General features: G+C 32.8%; 2 protein-coding genes across 2 annotated transcripts; both read right to left on the bottom strand.

Annotated features, from left to right (window-relative positions):
• Positions 1-36: 36 nt before the first annotated feature.
• On the bottom strand, positions 37-1,661 carry LOC128172482 (uncharacterized). Its single transcript, XM_052838275.1, has 4 exons — positions 1,474-1,661; positions 1,112-1,198; positions 301-400; positions 37-124 (listed from the first exon to the last, which is right to left on the bottom strand). Exons 1-4 carry the CDS (start codon positions 1,655-1,657, stop codon positions 37-39), a joined length of 459 nt encoding a protein of 152 aa, XP_052694235.1. The 5' UTR covers positions 1,658-1,661.
• Positions 1,662-9,581: 7,920 nt separating this feature from the next.
• LOC128172438 (uncharacterized) lies at positions 9,582-11,287 on the bottom strand. Its single transcript, XM_052838236.1, has 3 exons — positions 11,178-11,287; positions 10,540-10,708; positions 9,582-10,184 (listed from the first exon to the last, which is right to left on the bottom strand). Exons 1-3 carry the CDS (start codon positions 11,244-11,246, stop codon positions 9,643-9,645), a joined length of 780 nt encoding a protein of 259 aa, XP_052694196.1. The 5' UTR covers positions 11,247-11,287; the 3' UTR covers positions 9,582-9,642.
• Between the last annotated feature and the right edge of the window lie 7,297 nt (positions 11,288-18,584).

Below are 18,584 nucleotides of genomic sequence, written 5' to 3'. Positions count from 1 at the left end.
AGTTGTTTAAAAACAATTCAGTATGCTTTTGGCTGTTCACTTCTTCAAAAACGGGTCATATGCTGGAGGGAAAAGATTACAAATCTCTACCCGAAATGCCGTTATATCACTCTGTGTTGGGCTCCTGAAATACGGAACTGAAACTATAAACCTTACTTTACAAACAGTAAAGCCCTGAAAAAGCTTCCATTTTGTCAATTATAATAAAGAGCATACAAAAGTCTAAAGTCGAGTTAATTTGATTAAATTTATGGTAAGCCTCAAAAAGCTTTTAATATGACAGTATACGAAAGTACGTACGGTTTGATGCTTCTTATGACTTTGGTTCCAAGTTGAATGTCAAAGCCCCGTTGAAAAGAGAAAGATCTTAAAGGCAGTGTACACCCAACCAATTGGTGATCTACAAGAAAAATAACCGATTGATAGGGAAACAAATCACCTTACTGATAAATCACGTTCCTTGATTCTTAACAAAATGCATATAACAATGTTCTAGTTTACCAACTTTGAGAAAGTTTTTACTAATGGTTGATGTGAAGAAATTCATTTTTTAAAAAGAAATAACAAGCTTCCTTGTAGAATTGGATTATTTCACATAAAAATATTACTAACGTCACAATTATCTAACGACAACAACTTAACAGCCCATCAGAGGTAAATTTTTAAAGTTGTACAAAGTCAAACGAACGTTTTTTCAACAATTAATAGCAACGTAAAAAATATAAGGACAGATTCAAAAAGCTTATCAATATATACTATTGTAATTTGGTTGGAGTGTTTGGAGTAGTTTACGCTTTTGCGATTTACAAAGCGTATATTTTTTGAAACAAATTCTATTTTAGTGTTAATAACATAATAATATAAGTCTTTCTTAATTTAAACAAGGTATCCCATGCAAGTTGTTTTTATTGAAGTACATCACATTGTCAAAATATATTGTACATAAATGAAAACCTTACATTATGTCTTTTTTAAATATATTGTGCAAGACACCCTTATTCATAATATGACATGTGACATGTAATTTATTCTTGGGCTTTAAGTGGATCAATTTCGACGATCAGCCCCCCCCCCCCCCCCCAAAAAAAAGTGTAAGTTTTTCGACACTTACTCAATCTGTTACAGCACATGCTGCGTTGATGAGGCAATCCACCCTGAAGATGAAAATCGCCTGTGCAGTTAAAACCATCAGTGCCCACTAGAAAAAAATATCAAACTGGTGTTATCAATTACTCTAGTGAATACAAAACACAATATACAAATCATTTACATCACAAGTAAATGTTTAAGTCCATACTATCTAAATTATATTAATAAAATTTATGTTTTATTTATCCTGTTTGATTCAAATGCATTAAACGATAAAATTATTACTTTTTTTTTAATTTGCAAATAAACAACTTCATATATGTACTGCATTTAAAAAAACTATATTGTTAAAACATTGTGTTTCTCTGAAATTTCATAGCTCACCAATTGCAAAACATTCATGTGTTCGAGGGCCAAGTACACACGTATGGATCGCAACAGGTTCCCATGATGCCTTGCGAATTCCAACATCTACCTCGTTTGAATGGCATATACGGCGATGTGTTTCAAACGCTTCAAGTCCGCTTGATGTCATTACCAATGAAATCAAAGCCAGAAGAAGGTCCATTGTGATACTAATTTATCTCAGGATTATGATCAAAAATATTTGGTCTCGCAAATGATGCTGAAATAAAGAACAGATAACTCATACCATATTGATATATGTAATTCAATATATACTTTCGCAGTCTAATAAATGTTTTTTTTTTTTTTTTTTTGTTTTTTTTTTTTTTTGGGGGGGGGGGGGGGGTTACGATACCCTATATTTTATCTCAAGTCAACTCATTATTTAAATAATTTTGAAGATTTTGATTTTAACTAAACATTTGAAGGTAATAAAATGCGAATAGTAGAAGTTTAAATTTCGGTTTCTACTACTTTTTTGAACATATTATTATAGACTTACAGTTTCCAAACATTAAAAGACTATTTAAACGTCACCAGTTATTTTCGATTCGTTATTACTTACATTTCTATTTCACAATAGGCAATCCTTTATCTTCCTTGCCAGCGTTCTTTACTTATATAGGGAGAAAAAAAGGATGGTTTGTATAATTCCCTCTAATTAATCTAGAAAAACTGTAATTTGTTTAATCAAAAACAAAAGTACAAATGTACGTATCCTTAAAAGTTCAAGTTTAAAGCAATGGGGAAAACCACCAATTTTTCGTTTTTTTCTTTCAGTTATTCTCTATTTCAACACCTTATTGCGCTCTGATGCAAATATCTTATGCACTTTTACCATTCTCATCAAAAACTGATTCTATTTTCATATATTTGTATCGAGTGCAACTGTGAAACAAAAACATTTGCATTTGTGCATCATGTACAAACGTTATCATTCTAAATTAAATTGAAAAAAATGTGCATGCTGTTTTTTAGTTTATATTTTTGTTCATACTTATTTTTTATGTATATGTGAAATGCATATTGGGAATAAACTTTATTATATATAAACACTTAAAAAAAATCATATTTCATAGTCTACATTTTATTCTTAATTTGTTTTCTTAACTGGCATTCACTATTTTTTTTTGGTGAATTAGGAAAAAGGAAAATGACGATAATCAGTCATTTATTTTTAGATTTCTCGTAGTCTGTCAATCATTGGTGGAATGTGGCTCGGTATCAAAATCGTACAGTTATAGTGCACTAGAGGATCACCTGTTCAAAGTGTAATGGCACTCTGAAGAGGGGATTTATATAAATTATTAATAAGAAATAAAGTTCTGGACACGTGTTAATAATTTTGTTTATTTATTGCTTCATTCTAATTATTTTCTATTAAAGAAAGAATAAAAAAATTATATATATTTTTAAAAGCAGTCACGTTAACAATAGATCGATACAAACAAAATGAAGGTAAAATTTAAGACAATGAAAGAATGTAAAAATATATTTGCAATTGGTGCCGTATACTAAGAACGCGTCGTATTTTTCTTTTTGTTTTACAAGTAATTTTCTTACAAATTTTAATTTTTTTAAGGTCTTTGCATCAGTTTCTCCTGCCAAAGTATCGCTAATGGATAAATACATCCTGTTTTAAATTGCACACGATATCACAGCCATTAAGAACATATTAAAACGAAACAAGGAGAGGTTGCTATATTAAAATTGTGTGTTGAGATGCTGGCCAAAATAAATGTGCCTTTATTTTCAATCACTGATCACATTACTATTATCGTTGATGCGCTTACTCTATCATGACGTCATAATTAAGTTGATTGTATGATGTTACGATGTCATTAACCCATTGCGGCGTCATTCAGGATTTGATATATCTTTTTTCCCGTACTTAACGACTCAAAAGTATTCATGGTCACAACATAAATTGGGGGAAATTTAACACTTTTTATTTTAGAATTGTAAATGTATAAAACAATAAGTGGTAAATATAATCAGATATATTATGACAATGATCTGTTCATGTTGATTGATAAATCAAAATAATGTATTACTTTTTCGATGGTTTAAGATTTTGTCACTAAAAGTCATAATTCCAGAATAATGGGTAGGGGTGAATCCTATTGTAGTATCTCTCTTGAATGCCAAGAAAGTTGCTGATTTCAGCAATATTTTTAAAACATTGCTATGTAAAGAAGCTAATGCCAATTAATTTTAAAATTTGTTTTCATTCTTAGAATTAAAGATTAAATTTTTAAATAAATTCCATAAAAAAAAAAACGATTATTGCCAAAAAAATCAAATTGTTAAACAAATTCATAATGCCAGAGAAGAGATATAATCAAAATAACTTCCTTGAAAGGGAAGAAAGTAGTCATGAAAATAATATATATTTGTAGTGGTCATCACAGAAGATGTGTTTAAAAAAGCAAACAAAAAAACCTAAAAACAATGACAAATAATTTTACACTGTAGCGTCCTGTTCCCCCTTAAGGTACAGTTGTTAAAAGTTCAGTTAACATAGGGAGTAAGAAGATAAACTGAGGGTACAGAAATCAAAGCGGGAAAGGGCGGGGTGTATCTGTATGGGTGTGTGTGTGTGTGTGTGTGTGTGTGTGTGTCTGGGGGGGGGGGGTGCCACGATTTCCTGCATTTTTTCATTTTCTTTTGAAATACTTTACGTGAATCGGCTGAATTGGTATTGTTTAACTTGGCCGTATCTGGCCAACGCATCACTTTCCTCGCATGATTACATCACGCAAAGTGATTACACGTATAGAGGAATTTAATCCGTTCTCGACAGAATTGACAGGACATTTTTCACTTTTTGGAACATCGGCTGGGTCTATGCCATCTTCTCAGGGGTTTTTTTCTGATTAGTGTTGTATAAAAATGTAGCAAAATTATGACAACTCTAACATGTATCAGTTTGAAAATGATTCATCATCAAGAGCCAATGACGTGAAAATGTCTTTACGGGCCTTCCTCTCTCTCTCCCCCTCTCTCTTTCTCTGTATGCATGTGTGAATGTATGTTGAAATGTATCATTTGTAATATTTTGATTTAAGAAAAATTACTATTCAAGCATTATAGATATTGGAGAAGATATTCCAATGATCTTCTGCTCAGGTATTTATTGCCCAGGGTATCATTGGTTCCATTTGCAATGCCTAAACATAGAAGACGATGGTATTCCAGATTAGGAGTTTTACTGTTCAGATGACTGCAGGATGCGCACTTTATATAAATACTGCAGCCGTCATGTAAATATGAACCAATGGAGGGCTGTGACAATCAGCAATGCAAGACTGAATAGCTTCATCTAAAATTGGATTGAAAGATACCCCAGGTTCATAAACTGTTTATAACTGTAATATATGTTTTAACTGAAACAGTTTTGTTTAGTCAAATATTCAGAATCTGTAAGTTGTCTCATTAACATTATTGAAAAACCAACTCTCTTTTAATAATGGGAATGGTTTTGCTGTAAGGAATGTTAGATAGCAAGTTCTAAGAAATCAGAGCCACAGGAGGATGGCGTTAAAAATTATGTCCCAGCACTGATGTTTGTTGGACTAACGTAGCTTGTTCGCCATGATGCTGTACGGGAAAATGATGGCCAGGCCATGATGTCACATTGGAAACTGGACATGATCTGTTTCCACAACAAACATCATCCCAATATGGTTTACTTGGACACCGACTGTATGCAAGTATAGTAATTTATTTTAAACTTGTATAAGGTTTTTATATAATATTATGTGTATAATTATGTAATTTATATAGTTATGCCTGTATATCATACAAACACTAATCAGCTACTTACACTCTAAGGGGTGTCGGGCTGGCTACCAGAGAGTCTTGCCATGGACAGTAGGTGGAATAGAACAGTGAATCTGACTGATGGTCCTGGTAGAAATTTTGAGTGTGACATCGTTCACGAAATCTTGAACAAAGAGTTCAGGGCTATTTGAATAGACCAATTTCTCTATAAAGCAATGTTTTGCATAAAACATACTGTACATGTCTCATTAACGCTTTTTTTTAATACATCCCCTAAAGGATGCTGGATGAGGTAGCGATGTTTAATATCCATGTTTTTCAGCTAAATATGTCAGTGACTTCTTTTTTTAAGTTTTAGATGATCTTTAATGAGAATTAATGTATTTCCCTCTCAAATCATCAAAGCTTAATTCATACTGATCGCATTCCACTTTTTTGTGTAAAGTCCATGCCGTCCTTATGTATCTCTCTGGAAAGAGATAGTGTACTCGTGGTTTCCATATTGAGTTCCGACAGGTCAAAAAACAGCCTCGCCAACAATTCATGTAAGATCACTGCTTTATTATCAAAATCGGTGCAATAATTCAAATAAACAATGATACAAATACTTAGAGTAAACGTTGAACTCGTACATCTTCAGATACCAGTCTCGGCAATTTCCGCCCCCTCGTTCAAAGGTAAATGTTCTCTGCATACAGCGTTATATAATACACAAATCAAACATTTACCTGAGGAATTTAAATAATGGGCGAAAATTTCAACGTCAGTTGTCAAGTTTAAAACGAGTTGCAGCAATCCCGATTTATTGTTATGTAAAGAATGCTAGTTTACACTATAAAAAGAGTTGACAAATATGCAATGTCAAAATATTGGGGTTACAAAATGTAAATTACGACATGTTAACTCGAATTTTTCTGATAGATCAGACTGTAAATAGCCATATCTAAGCTACGGTCCATTTTGAATAAAATATGAAACTTAAATTTGTTATTACTAATTTTCTAAACGCGTAATGTATGTCACTGGATAAAGAGAATTTCTTAAGTTAAACACGTTTATAAAATACAAAAATTTGAAAACGTTATTTATGGTATATCGTAATTATTCAAGAACTAAATTATGGAAACATCTGTTTCATCAGAAGCTTAAAATTGAAAATTTAATATTTAAATCAAGTTGCAATGGAATTTCAAAAAGTTCTGTTTTAATAATTTTGAAACTTACATGCAGGGATTTATTTATTGCCTTCCAGGATATCTTTTTGACCATCATTCAAAAAAAAAATGACATGCATATTTTTAATACTCCCACGCAATTTGTTGCAGCACTTGCTGCGTTGATTTGGTAATCACCCTTGCAGGCTAAAACACCTGTGCATCTGAAACCATATGTGGCTAGAACAAAGATGTCAAACTTGAGTCATGAAAACCTTTTGTTACAAAACTATATCAAATCAATATGCAATGTTATATTTGTATCAAAGATTGATTTAATAACAAAAGTAAATGCTTATTCTCTTTTATTTCGTTTAAAAATATTCAAAGTATAGTTCTTCATTATTGAAATACGTTAAATGATAAATATTTCTGTATAAGATAACGCACTTTAAGAATCTGCAGATCTCTAAAACGTGTTTCTTTGAAATTTGAAATGCACTATTTAAAACGTTTAACCGTTCTATCCCTAGATTTTTTTTCACGGTTAATTTTCATGACATTCAACATCCTGAATGTATATATAATTAAAACAAAGAGTGAACTCCAAGCATCAGTCATGCTGATTTAATTTAAGATTTTTACCTAGTTTGTCAATCACTTGCGGAATGTAGCTCCTTTTGCTGAATCATACAACTACAGTACACAGGGGAAGAAAATGAGAGGAGCATCTGTTTAAAGTGCCTGGGCACTCTATTGAAAGCATTTTTTTTCACCAAAAAGTACACAATGACAAAGGTAAAATCGCTTCTTAAAATAATGATAATACAACTGGACCGTAGAATCCTTATTTAAAAAAATAACTTTATTTTATGATTCCAGTTTTTTTAATCGTATTGCGAAATATTGAATCACGAGCGCCGATATTTGTTCAATATTACTATTGCTCTTAAATGTTAAAAAAATAAAGTACTAAAGAAAACAAAACCGCGAATAGTGCTTTTCCCAAATTCACAAGGACGTTTAACTAATAATCTACAGTAGGTTTTTATAAGTGTACTAATTAAGAATGCACTTAACAAATTTCCTTTTCTCAATGTTGTTGAAGCTTAAAAAATTAAAAATATGAAATGACTGTGTATACTTCTTTGTCCTTTCCATAGTTAGTCAGTATGGTGGTTTGGTAAATTGGTAGATATGGCATACTGACTTTAAAATCAGTTAAATAAGAATATCTTAGTGTATTGATGTACCTTAAACTCTTTAATTAATATTGAACTTTTCGACTTAACCATTGTGTGTAAGAAACATCCTAAGCTCTGCTGATTAAAAAATGATCTTCAACAGATGAAGAAAGTAATTCTAAATTTCAAAAAATAGATCATAATTCCCAGAGAAATAAGGCTTCCAATCTCTAGTTAGCATATGGTTTCACTCAAGGAAACATATTAAAGTCAACTTGTCTTCACTGGTGCGTAAGTTTATAAAACATTTTTCTTCTTCAGAGTTAAAACGAATTTCAGCTGAATTATCATCGCCTTACTGTGGTATGCAAATAAACATCAACAACAGGTATTAATATTCGCAATTATGGACTGGATTTTTGATAATTTAATGAATTCTTTTTTATACTATTAACGCTGTGCCTAGCTTATTTTTCCATATCAGAACTATTTTTTTTTTCTTTTTTATCTGATAAAACTGATTATACATTTGCAAAATTCCGTATTAATAATCTGGGATTTGAACTTAGTCATTGTAATAGTTACTTGTAACATCTGACCCCCTACCCTCCACAACATAAAATAATGCATGTACATTTGGTCATCGACTTGTTAGGAACGTATAGAAGGTTTTTATTGAATGGGTTTGATTTTCTCTATAAGTATTGAATAGTTCCATTTTTTATTATACTTATTTATTTCGAGTTCAAAAAATTCTGTTCAGAACTGTTTACAAAATTAGTCGAAAGAAGGGTATTTGATCCATACGATATTAAAATTCCGGTCCAGGCGGCGGCGGCGGGGGGGGGGGGGGGGGAGGGGATGGAATCATGCAACTCAAAAGAAGGGGGGCTTTTTCATGATATAGGGTTTGAGGAGAATTCTTTTTTAGGGTAATGCTGGTAAATACGAGATTGCATTGACAATTCTTTAACTCCTTTTATCAAACTATGTCCAATTTTTTGACCGGGTTGGAAGTGTACCGTTTTAAGTCTGATAATAAAACGCCGGCTTTAATAGCATCATTTTTTAGAAATTTAACTTCATTATTTTGATCAGGTTTGAATCAGTTTCATGGTAATTCATTTTATCAATGAATGTTTTTTTTCTTCTAAAAGTAATATATTTTCTGCACTGAATAACCGAATAAGAATCTCTCAAAGTTCAATCTAATTTAAGTCTAAATTAATACGGATATAATGCCTTTTGTACAATTGCATCAACTGGGGTTATGAATATATTCACAGCTTGTATTAAAGAATTATGATTTCATCATGTTTTTGTACTTTGTGAACCTTTCAATTGACGATAATGTTCCTTTAATATATACTCGCATATATCGCGATTAACCAAAACTGCACTGGACAAGTCATTTTTTGATAGCAGTTGTTTCAGATCAGTTCACGAATTACATAACAATGCATGGAATAATTAACTTTGTTTTCTATGTGATGCACTGGTCATTAAAACCATTAGCTTTATTTTACTTCTTTTACATCAATATTTAACGAAACTGCCAAGGAGAAATATAAGAGTTATATTAAATAACCTCTTTATAGTGTTGTTTCAAGGGCTATGATGGTAGCGAATGGTAAACCCTCATAAATGGGGTTGGGGGAATTTAGTGTCAAGAGTGGATGGGCATGTTTTTTTTCACAATCCTGCCTAACATATTTATGTCCTTTCAAACGCTATGAAAAATATTTTGTTGCTAAAAAAATAACACTCTGATATTGTATGAACTTTGCACAATTTATTTTAATTTTTTATCCAACAGACTTGGTCTTTAATCAGAAATAATTTTCTTTTGACAACTGATGATTTGCTCAAAGAAACTAACGCACTATATTTCACAGATTTGATCACCGTAACCATCGTATCAATTACTCTGCGTAATCCGTTCAATTTTATTAAAATGCAATGTACATTCAAATCATGCAACTTTAATACAAAATGCTTAATGTTGATACAAAAAAACTCCATACTCTTTATATAATTCGGTATTTTGATTGAGCAGATGCACTCCCGGAAGCATTTTGCATCATCGGCCACGTCATCAGTGAATATTCAAGTTTCTTGATGACCACTAGGTCTGCGTTCATCGCCTTTTGATCGAAATCAATGGAGGCGTACCTATCAAAAACCTCACCTGAACTGTAGGGAGATGTATCTTGTACTTTTCTCATTCCAGCACCGAAATCTCTCTCCATTTTCAAAGACAAGAGACTGAACGCACGAAATGCGCGGATTTTTGGTTTGATGTCAATGGCGTATCGTATTCCTTTAGGAACGAGGTAACTATAAATCATGTAGCTGACCGAGGTATCAAAGGTCGTTGGCTTAGTGTTGATATTCAAAGGGAGGTAATCCAATTTAATCGAAAATAACAGCGATTCGTTTCCATAAACTAAATCAAGTCCAACGTCTTGGATAGAAGAACTGTTGAAAACTTGCACAGAGGCATGGTAAAGGTTATCGCTCCCTGCTTGTTTCTCAAATGGTCTGGCCACCAGGTTTTCAGCTAATGGAACTATATTACATGTATTAGAAGAAAAAAAATCAATGTAATTTGCTTATCTTTGTATAATATGTGTTAATATTTAATTTCTCCAATATTTGGACATTCAAAGAATTTTTCATTAACATTATGGTCCATGTCAACAAATTGTGCCAATAGCTTTCATTGTTAAATAAAGCTTTGCTTTAAATAATGGCTGGTTAACTAACGTTTTTTGGATAGACGTGTCTTAAAGAATCGGAAATGTAAGTGTTTATTTATATGTTCTTGCAGTTCTTGATTGAAATACGTATATCTTCCACTTACTCCGTAACGTAAATAAAATTTCTAAAGTTTAGAAAACATCTCAAAGTCATTGAATAATTACAAAACAAAATTCTGCCATTGAAGGTTTCTCCAGGTTCTGCTATTATCTTGATTACAGCTGTGACAATGAAGTCGGCACCACCCGCGTAAAGAGGAAGTGCCTTTTTGATAGATTCGATACGAAACACACTTGGCGAGTGTTTCCGTATAAGAGATGCCGATGTGTAACCCTGAAACAAAATAAAACAACTTATAAAATAGAACAGAAATAAAATTTCAAATTGATAAAAATCAACTTAAAAATATTGTAATCCCCAATAAGTATTTCGTAGTTTAGACTTTAATCCATATTTTGGTTTTCGGTATGAAGTATTGAGAGGATATCATGATTGCCGGTGTGGTGTCATAATGATTTAAAAAATGGTTTTTGATTGTGGCAATGACACAAAGAATTGTAAATGTTATACATGTAGGCTAACAATACTATTAATATACATCATTTGATTTGGTACTGATTGGAAGGAGTTCAGTACATCCTTAACAAAATTCTTTATATTCAGAAGAAAATGCCTAAGAACCTGTATTGCTAGCACAGGTACAACTATTAGCATCATCAAATAAGATATCGTAATGTTGTTATTTGTAATGCATGGCATTTTACGTTTAAAACTAAAGATGTCATGTGTACGACAAACTTACCTTAAAGATAGTAGCTGCCAATAACACTGCCCAGAAGATTAAAACTTTCATCATTGCACGTGTACTCATCAGCAACACAGTATGTTGTGAAATGAATAATGCAAAGGATATTTATATAGAATGTAATACACTATAGAAGAGCATAACAGTATTGATTTTGTAATGCTGCTTTAAAACATCTGCCATTCGTTGACTAATAGCTTATCACTGAAAATGCCCTTCAACACATTCGTTGATTTATTATCAAATTAAATGCACTGTATGTGTCACTTAATGTTATCAATCTATAAATTATGGTGAATATATATGGGGCATATGGTGATTTGAAATCAAGTAATCATGACAATTACATGTATGAAATAAAACGTATTGTCTGTTTACAAGTCCGTCCTTCCTGTCCGTTCGACTGTGTGACCAGCCGTCCATGATTACATACATTTTTAATTTTTTTAAATTTTAATTTAGATTGTAGGCGCTATTTTTAATTTCAGTCCAGTAAATATTAATGTACAGTCAATATATGTACTGTTGTAGAACATTTCGTTAGTTTCACTCAAATTTTACGCAAATATGCAATATAATTTGAAGCTCGTCCATTGCGATAACGGTATTAATTCAACATATGGGGTGATAAACTGTATTCATACATCACATTTTTAAACTATTTATTATCATTTTATTGCGTTTAACACACTTTAGCTTCAAGTAAGATTTTTGAAGTTCTATTTTTTCGGCCTCAGTCAGGCTGTTTGGCGTCCATTTGTACGCACTTTACCTTTTAGAATTTTTTGTCAGAAGAAGAAAGTCAAATTAAATCAACCCTGGGATGAAACATGTCTGTGTCAAGGGGATATTCTAGTCTATATATATATATACATTTGCAAATACGCAGCACTCTGAAGGTTTACTTTGTGGTCACGCCGACTAGAAAGTACGGGAAATGTTAACTATGACATCATAAAAAAACAAGTTTTCAAAAATGCTAGTAAATAAAGTAATTTCCGATTGTTTTGGGGACGAAAACATTATACTACATTAAAAATTGTCCTATGCGTGCAATTTTGCGGTCAAAAAACTCCAACGACGATAAATATAAACACACGACTGATCGCAGTGCACTTGCATTGTCGATGTGACGCCATACTGTAAATTTTGACGCATATTTTGTGTATAGAGATGTGGATCAATCAATTTTAAACATGGAAAAATGCATTTTATAAATTAACAGAGCATAACTTTTAAAACAATTATTAAACCATTATATAAATAGTGCCTGTTTGGGAGGGTAACAGGCACTATTTATTTTATTATACTGAATGTCTTAGTTTAAAAGATTTTTTACATTGCTTTTATATAGAAATGACGTGAATTCTACGGCGAACCGTACGCGCATAATTTACGCGCATGTAACAATTCGTTGTGTTACCCGTTGTTAAGTGTGATGCTAACGCTGAAGGTAATAGAACGGATTATCAACTGCGTCTTAACCAATCAGATTTCAGTATTTAACATGAAAGTATAATAATAAATCATATCTACTATGCTTGTTTTGATTCGGCATTTGATTATTTTTAGAGTGTGTATTATTTCTTTTTTAGAGTGTTTAATGTACAGGTTATAGGTGTTTGACACTTGGAAGCCTATCGATATCTAAATCCGCTTTTTACAAGGGCATATGCTAAACAGACCATTACGATCTTTCTGATATAAATTAAGGGAATCTTTTATTTATTTAAAAGTGCTGCTGCTTCGATGAAATCTTTAGAATGAATTAATAAATACGTCAAATATTGAGCAGAGGCTATATAGATACCAACCGGAGCTCATTTCTTTGATATTTATTCTAATAAAAGATGAACTCTATACAAAGCAGCAACACTTATCAGAATCTACAGAATAATAAAATTTAATTATCATTTAAATATTTTTAATTTAAATAAGGGTATGCCCCTGTAATATTGAAATTTGTTATTGACCTCCATACGGCCGAATTATCAACAAATGTCACCATGATGTCAATTCAGGGGACCACACTAAGTGTCATACAAAGAAGCATTTACTATGCTGTTTAATTTGATATCACATTTATATCATGATAAAAGAACTTTGCGTAAATATTTTAAAATGAAAGATCCATCGTTTTATAAACGTATAAATCCACTGATATTTTCAGAGTAAGCCTTAACAGTGCTGCGTTTGTTTCCTAATATGAACCTATATAATAGCGACAATGTTCAATTTTGTTTGAACTTTTTTTGATTTGATCACGTGACCAACCAACGTCATATCCCGGTGAACTTTTAAAATTGATGTTTATTTCTTAAATAAAAATGCAATGCCTAAGCCTTCTTTCAACGGGAGAGATTTGGGAAGCATAACATTTTTAAATTGTTGGCATTTTTCAAAATTCTTCTCAAAAACTACTGGAGCTTGCGTAAGAGGGAGATTACAAGTATATTCAAATCATGGTTCATGGGGGTAGGGTTGGGCCTGAACGGGGAAAGAGGGTAACGGGCCATTTTTTCCTAGAAATGCGAAAAAAACATTAAAACCATTAGGAAGTGTAGTTTTAAGCTTGTTTAAATCATATTCTTCGGGGATTGGTTAGGTCCTCGTTTGGAAAGTTGGGTATTACAGAGGAAAGATAAATGGGTTTTTTTATTTCCTTTTTAATATACAATTTACAGGAAAGGTCAAAACTTGGATTGAAGCGTTCTTTGGTGGTGTCAATTTAAGCTAAATCATAATATTGAATTGAGCCACCTTTCTCTTCTTTTCTTCTAACGCTGGTACACATTTGAAATAAACTTATATTCTTCTAAAAAACAATTTTAGCTAGAAAAAAAACTAACCGTAAGAATAATCTTACCGTGACCAGACTACGCCCAGGTCACAGTAAAAATTCGTCTCATATACTCGCAATGTAGCAGCCGCGAAGCAGATCAGCTTCGCGTCGATTTTAAGTCTGTTGAAAATAATCTGCAGAGGAAAAACCCATATTTATACATAACAAACATTTTTGAACATGCATATGTAGTTTATTCCACAAAATATCCATTTAATGAGTCGTATCAAGGCATTGTGTTTAAATACGCGTTTGAATTTCCCTGCCATTTTGTCGGAAATCGCACTAGGAATGTTATCGTTAACATGGCGACCATAAACAGCGAATTTTCAAACGTGATGTTAAAAGTGGCAGTGATTTCGTTGCAAAAACAGTTAATGTGGTAAAATGGGATTATAAGAGAGCAACACTGGGCGTATTTGAGACCAATCATATGAAAATTTAGGCGAGATACAGCGCGATATATTTTTTTTTATTTGCTACTACAAAGCGAGTATATGGGGCGAATTCTATCGTTAAACCTGTATGATTTTAGCGATAGAACAAACTGTCAGTTGGGTGGAAGCATCTTCAGATATGGAAAAATTTATGTTTAATCAATCATGAGCTCCGGGGAAGGGTAAGATCATATTGAGAGTTCAATCTAGCTTTTACTTAGAAATATGGAATTCTTTCAAATTTTCGCTTCAAAATTCATTTGCCATAAAAGCTGTAACTTGTGTGTCATGTGTGGAAACATCAATATAAAGGGCAGATTCAAGATTGTCTAACACAAGTGCTTCTTAGGTAGAGTATGGCCAATAAGGAGGAGGTTGGGGGAGAAGGGCTTATTAACTTCGAACTTTTATGTTATGTAAAGAAAGCAATCTAAAAAATGGAAATCTCGTATTTCACCGTATGCACATTGTATTAAAGTCTACATTTAGGTATGTCAGAAATGTGAGCTTTAGGGAAAGGGGGAAACATATGGGGAGGAGGGTTGTTGTTAAAAGGGACGAATTTAATTTACTCTTAAAACCTCAATTTTAATAATATGGAGTACGTGTTCTGGTTTATGCACGAAAATGTAAAACTTTTATGCAGGCATCTTGGCACATTGTACATTGTTGATTCTCAGATGTTTAGACTGTGGCATGTAGACATTTTTTATGGCCCAAAGAGGGTTCAAAGTTTAATGAAGTTTTATATAATTAATCCCTGTAAAATATCGTCGAAGATTTACTTGAAAATTGCAATTATCCATTATTATATGTGATATGAATATTGATATAGCCATTTACACGAGTTTGGTCAATGATTAATATATCTGGAGAAAGACCTATTTGTTTTAGACATGATTTAATTGTCTTGACTTTTTGTACACGACAATGGTTTTCGCCGACGTCATTACTCGCTGGGTGGCGCGCGTGCACTAGAGGTTATAGAAAAATTAAAATGGCGGACAAATATAAACAGTGGTCGGTGCAACATCTAAAATGCAAGCTTGCTCAAAGAGGTGTTGCATGTGGGGGAAGGAAGATCGATCTGATCGAAAAGTAGGTATCTAATATAGAAATAAAGACATAGTTTTCATTCACGGAAATTATGAGATCGTTTATAAAGTGTAAATTTAATCGTCGTTTAACAGTACAAGACTTGGGAGTTTAAAACCATTTTAGAAGGTAACTAAAGCTATTTCAAAAAATGAAACTGGTTTCAAGGCAAATATGTACACATTGATTAGCTCAAAAGTCAGACAAATCTTGTTGATTTCAAAGAGCCATGGCTGACGTTACTGTTAATTCAAGTACAACACGTCCAAGCTCTTTTTAAAAAAAAATATTTTAATCTGGCACGGTATATATATAAAAACAATATCGACGAGCTTCGTGAGCTTAGCGAATTCGTTTGCAAAGCTTACAGATGTTTTCATTTACCGTGCTTTAAAAAAAATGTCAAGTCCTGTCTTACAACAATAGGAATCCACCAAAATCGGTCTTAAAATGTAGTCTAGTGAAACATTTCACGTGTCTTTTATTTATATACAATAATTTGATATATAGTTTAATCATCATATCTGTATTTTGAACTGTAGAGTTAAAACATACCCCATCATAAAGAAATTGTTTTATCAGTAAATTATTAAACTGTTCAATAATTTACACTTAATAATAAAGCATTTTAAAGGCACTATAGGAACTACAGTATATAACGTTAGTCGAGTACTATTAGATTCCAAAATATCCTCGTCTTTTTTTCACTGATTTTCAAATTTTACTTGCCAGTAAAACCTGTCCAGTAACATAAATAATAATAAAAATTGCTTTAATAGACCAGGAAAACCTAATATCTTTAGGAATATATTTTGTCATTGTACATGTTTACACATGTGCAGCAAGGTCTATGGATTGTATTACTCTTCGGATATTTCAGGCTTGAATCGTATGACAGAAATAAGAATTTCAGAGACGATCCCATCATAATTCCAGAGCCATTAGATGTATTCTGGCCTATAACTTGCTTCCAGCAACTCGGACCAGAACACAGGAAGTCAATGCCACAGTTAACATATCACCAGATTGAACAATACTTTCTATATAGAATGGCAGGTAAATATGTAAATCAAGATTTAACTGAAATGTTTCTAATTAAAGTGATATTTTAAACTAGACTAGAGAGCTTTGTGGAAAAGGGATATTTAGCAGTCAGGAAAGGTTGTACAGACAATCTGCAAAGCTTTCTTGTGCCAAAGAAAATTTATGATGGTGTGTATTACATATTTTATATACTTTTGAATAGTTAATTTTCACATGAAATCATGGCTCTTTAATATGCATTATGATGCCATGAATGGTTCTATATATGTATAATAAAGTGTAGTACTTTATAGGTAACCCACTGGCAGCAGATAGAATCCCTTGGAAAAGGAAGCACACCGATGAAATGCCAGAGGATCCAAGGAAAGATAAGTACATGAAATTTGCATCAAGCTACTCCAGTTACATTTATAACTGTATGGTGAACTCCTGTTCCCAGTCCTCTACCAACATATCATTGAGATATATTTTTTGCAGTTATACCTAACCATTAGAAACATAGCACGATAGAGGGTTCAGCCCCCCACTTTTTCTCGCAGGAAAGATTATTGTTCCTAAATTAACCTTGACAGATTGAGAAGTTTGATTCAGAAGCATACGAGCCCCCCCCCCCCCCCCCCCCCCCCCGGATTAGGAATTTAGGAATTTCATGGTTTTGGAGACCAAAAAATTTGGTTAAGTAATTTTTTTTTTCGAAGAATAGGTATACTTCCCCCCCCCCCCCCCCCCCACGGATTAGGATTTCCATGATTGGGAATTACTTATTTCTCAATATTTCTGAGGATTAGTCTAGCCCCCCCCCCCCCCCTTTTCAATTTGCTTCCGACGCCAGTGATTTTAATGGCACTATTTCACAAAAAGAAAATTCACTGTAGTAGTTGTACATTGGCTTAATTATTAATGAAACAGGAAAGGAGGAATAAGCATATACATAAATTGAAACCATATGGCTAAACCTGGAATCGAACCCTGGACCCTGCAACTCTAGTCAGGAGCTCTACCACTGAGCTACCCAGGCCAATATCCACGGTTCATATAGCCCCAACTAATACAGTAAAATGGATAGTATAATTGTAATATATGTAATACTATCTTTATTTTATACAATGTTTAGGTTGCAAGTAGAGACCATGATTACCTTCAACAACCTTTAACAGATCCTCGAGCATCTTGTTGACAAAGCAGTTGCTGTAAGTAAACTAATAAACATAACTTTACAACCTAAATGCATTCCTAATGTTTGTGGTAGAGTCAGGTATATAACATTCATACAAGCTCTGGCTAGTGGGTTAACCCATAGCTCGATCAGTAGGGTGCTGAACTGGCATGCCAGAGGACGAGGGTTCAAACCACAGCTGAGGCTAAAAGTGTCTCTGTTACATGTTGAAAATCTGAGGTCAAACCAGCATTCAATTTAAATATGGCAGCAAATATAAGAATATCATATACAGGTCCATTGTATCAACAAAAAGCTGCATGTTGATTTTACATACATGCAGGTAAAAAATGTCCCCCTTTCATTTTATTGTCCTCTTTTTTAGCTCTTTTCTAAAGATGCCAAGGACATAGAGAAATCTTTAAGGATGCAAGCCAAGAGTAAAACCTGGTTTGATGAAAGAAAATGGCTAATTACTGCCTCACGTTTCGGTGACATTGTAAAAAGACTTGCCGCAGAGACACTTGGAAATTGTGTTCTAGCATTTATCAACCTAAGTCAATCATTACCTATCCCATCATTCAGCATGAGAGTAGAGCAATTTCCATGTTTGAAGAAGTGACTCATTTCAAAGTTAAAAAGTGTGGGTTATTTGTGTCTGTCAAATACCCTTTCCTTGGTGCTACACCAGATGCTTTAGTAGAGAATGATGCCATAGTAGAAGTTAAATGCCCATATGGTGGAAGATATGTTGATATTAAACCAGGGAAGAAATTCCCTTTTCTTGTTGAATCAAATGGTAAAATTACATTGAAATCAAGTCATAAATA

The sequence above is a fragment of the Crassostrea angulata genome, chromosome 2 (genome assembly GCF_025612915.1).
Source record: "Crassostrea angulata isolate pt1a10 chromosome 2, ASM2561291v2, whole genome shotgun sequence".
In the NCBI taxonomy this organism is placed as follows: Eukaryota; Metazoa; Mollusca; class Bivalvia; order Ostreida; family Ostreidae; genus Magallana; species Magallana angulata.
The sequence above is the reverse complement of the archived record's forward strand: the minus strand, read 5'-3'. Positions and strand labels throughout refer to the sequence as shown.

Excerpts from the sequence above, each read along its gene's own strand:
- LOC128172438 (XM_052838236.1), bottom strand. The coding sequence starts at position 11,246 with ATGAGTACACGTGCAATGATGAAAGTTTTAATCTTCTGGGCAGTGTTA. Across the intron at positions 10,709-11,177 it reads TGGCAGCTACTATCTTTAAG|GGTTACACATCGGCATCTCT; the intron begins GTAAGTTTGTCG and ends ATTTTGTTTCAG. Across the intron at positions 10,185-10,539 it reads CAATGGCAGAATTTTGTTTT|TTCCATTAGCTGAAAACCTG; the intron begins GTAATTATTCAA and ends CATGTAATATAG.
- LOC128172482 (XM_052838275.1), bottom strand. The coding sequence starts at position 1,657 with ATGGACCTTCTTCTGGCTTTGATTTCATTGGTAATGACATCAAGCGGA. Across the intron at positions 401-1,111 it reads CATGTGCTGTAACAGATTGA|ATCACCAATTGGTTGGGTGT; the intron begins GTAAGTGTCGAA and ends TTTTTCTTGTAG. Across the intron at positions 125-300 it reads GTCATAAGAAGCATCAAACC|GAGCCCAACACAGAGTGATA; the intron begins GTACGTACTTTC and ends TCCGTATTTCAG.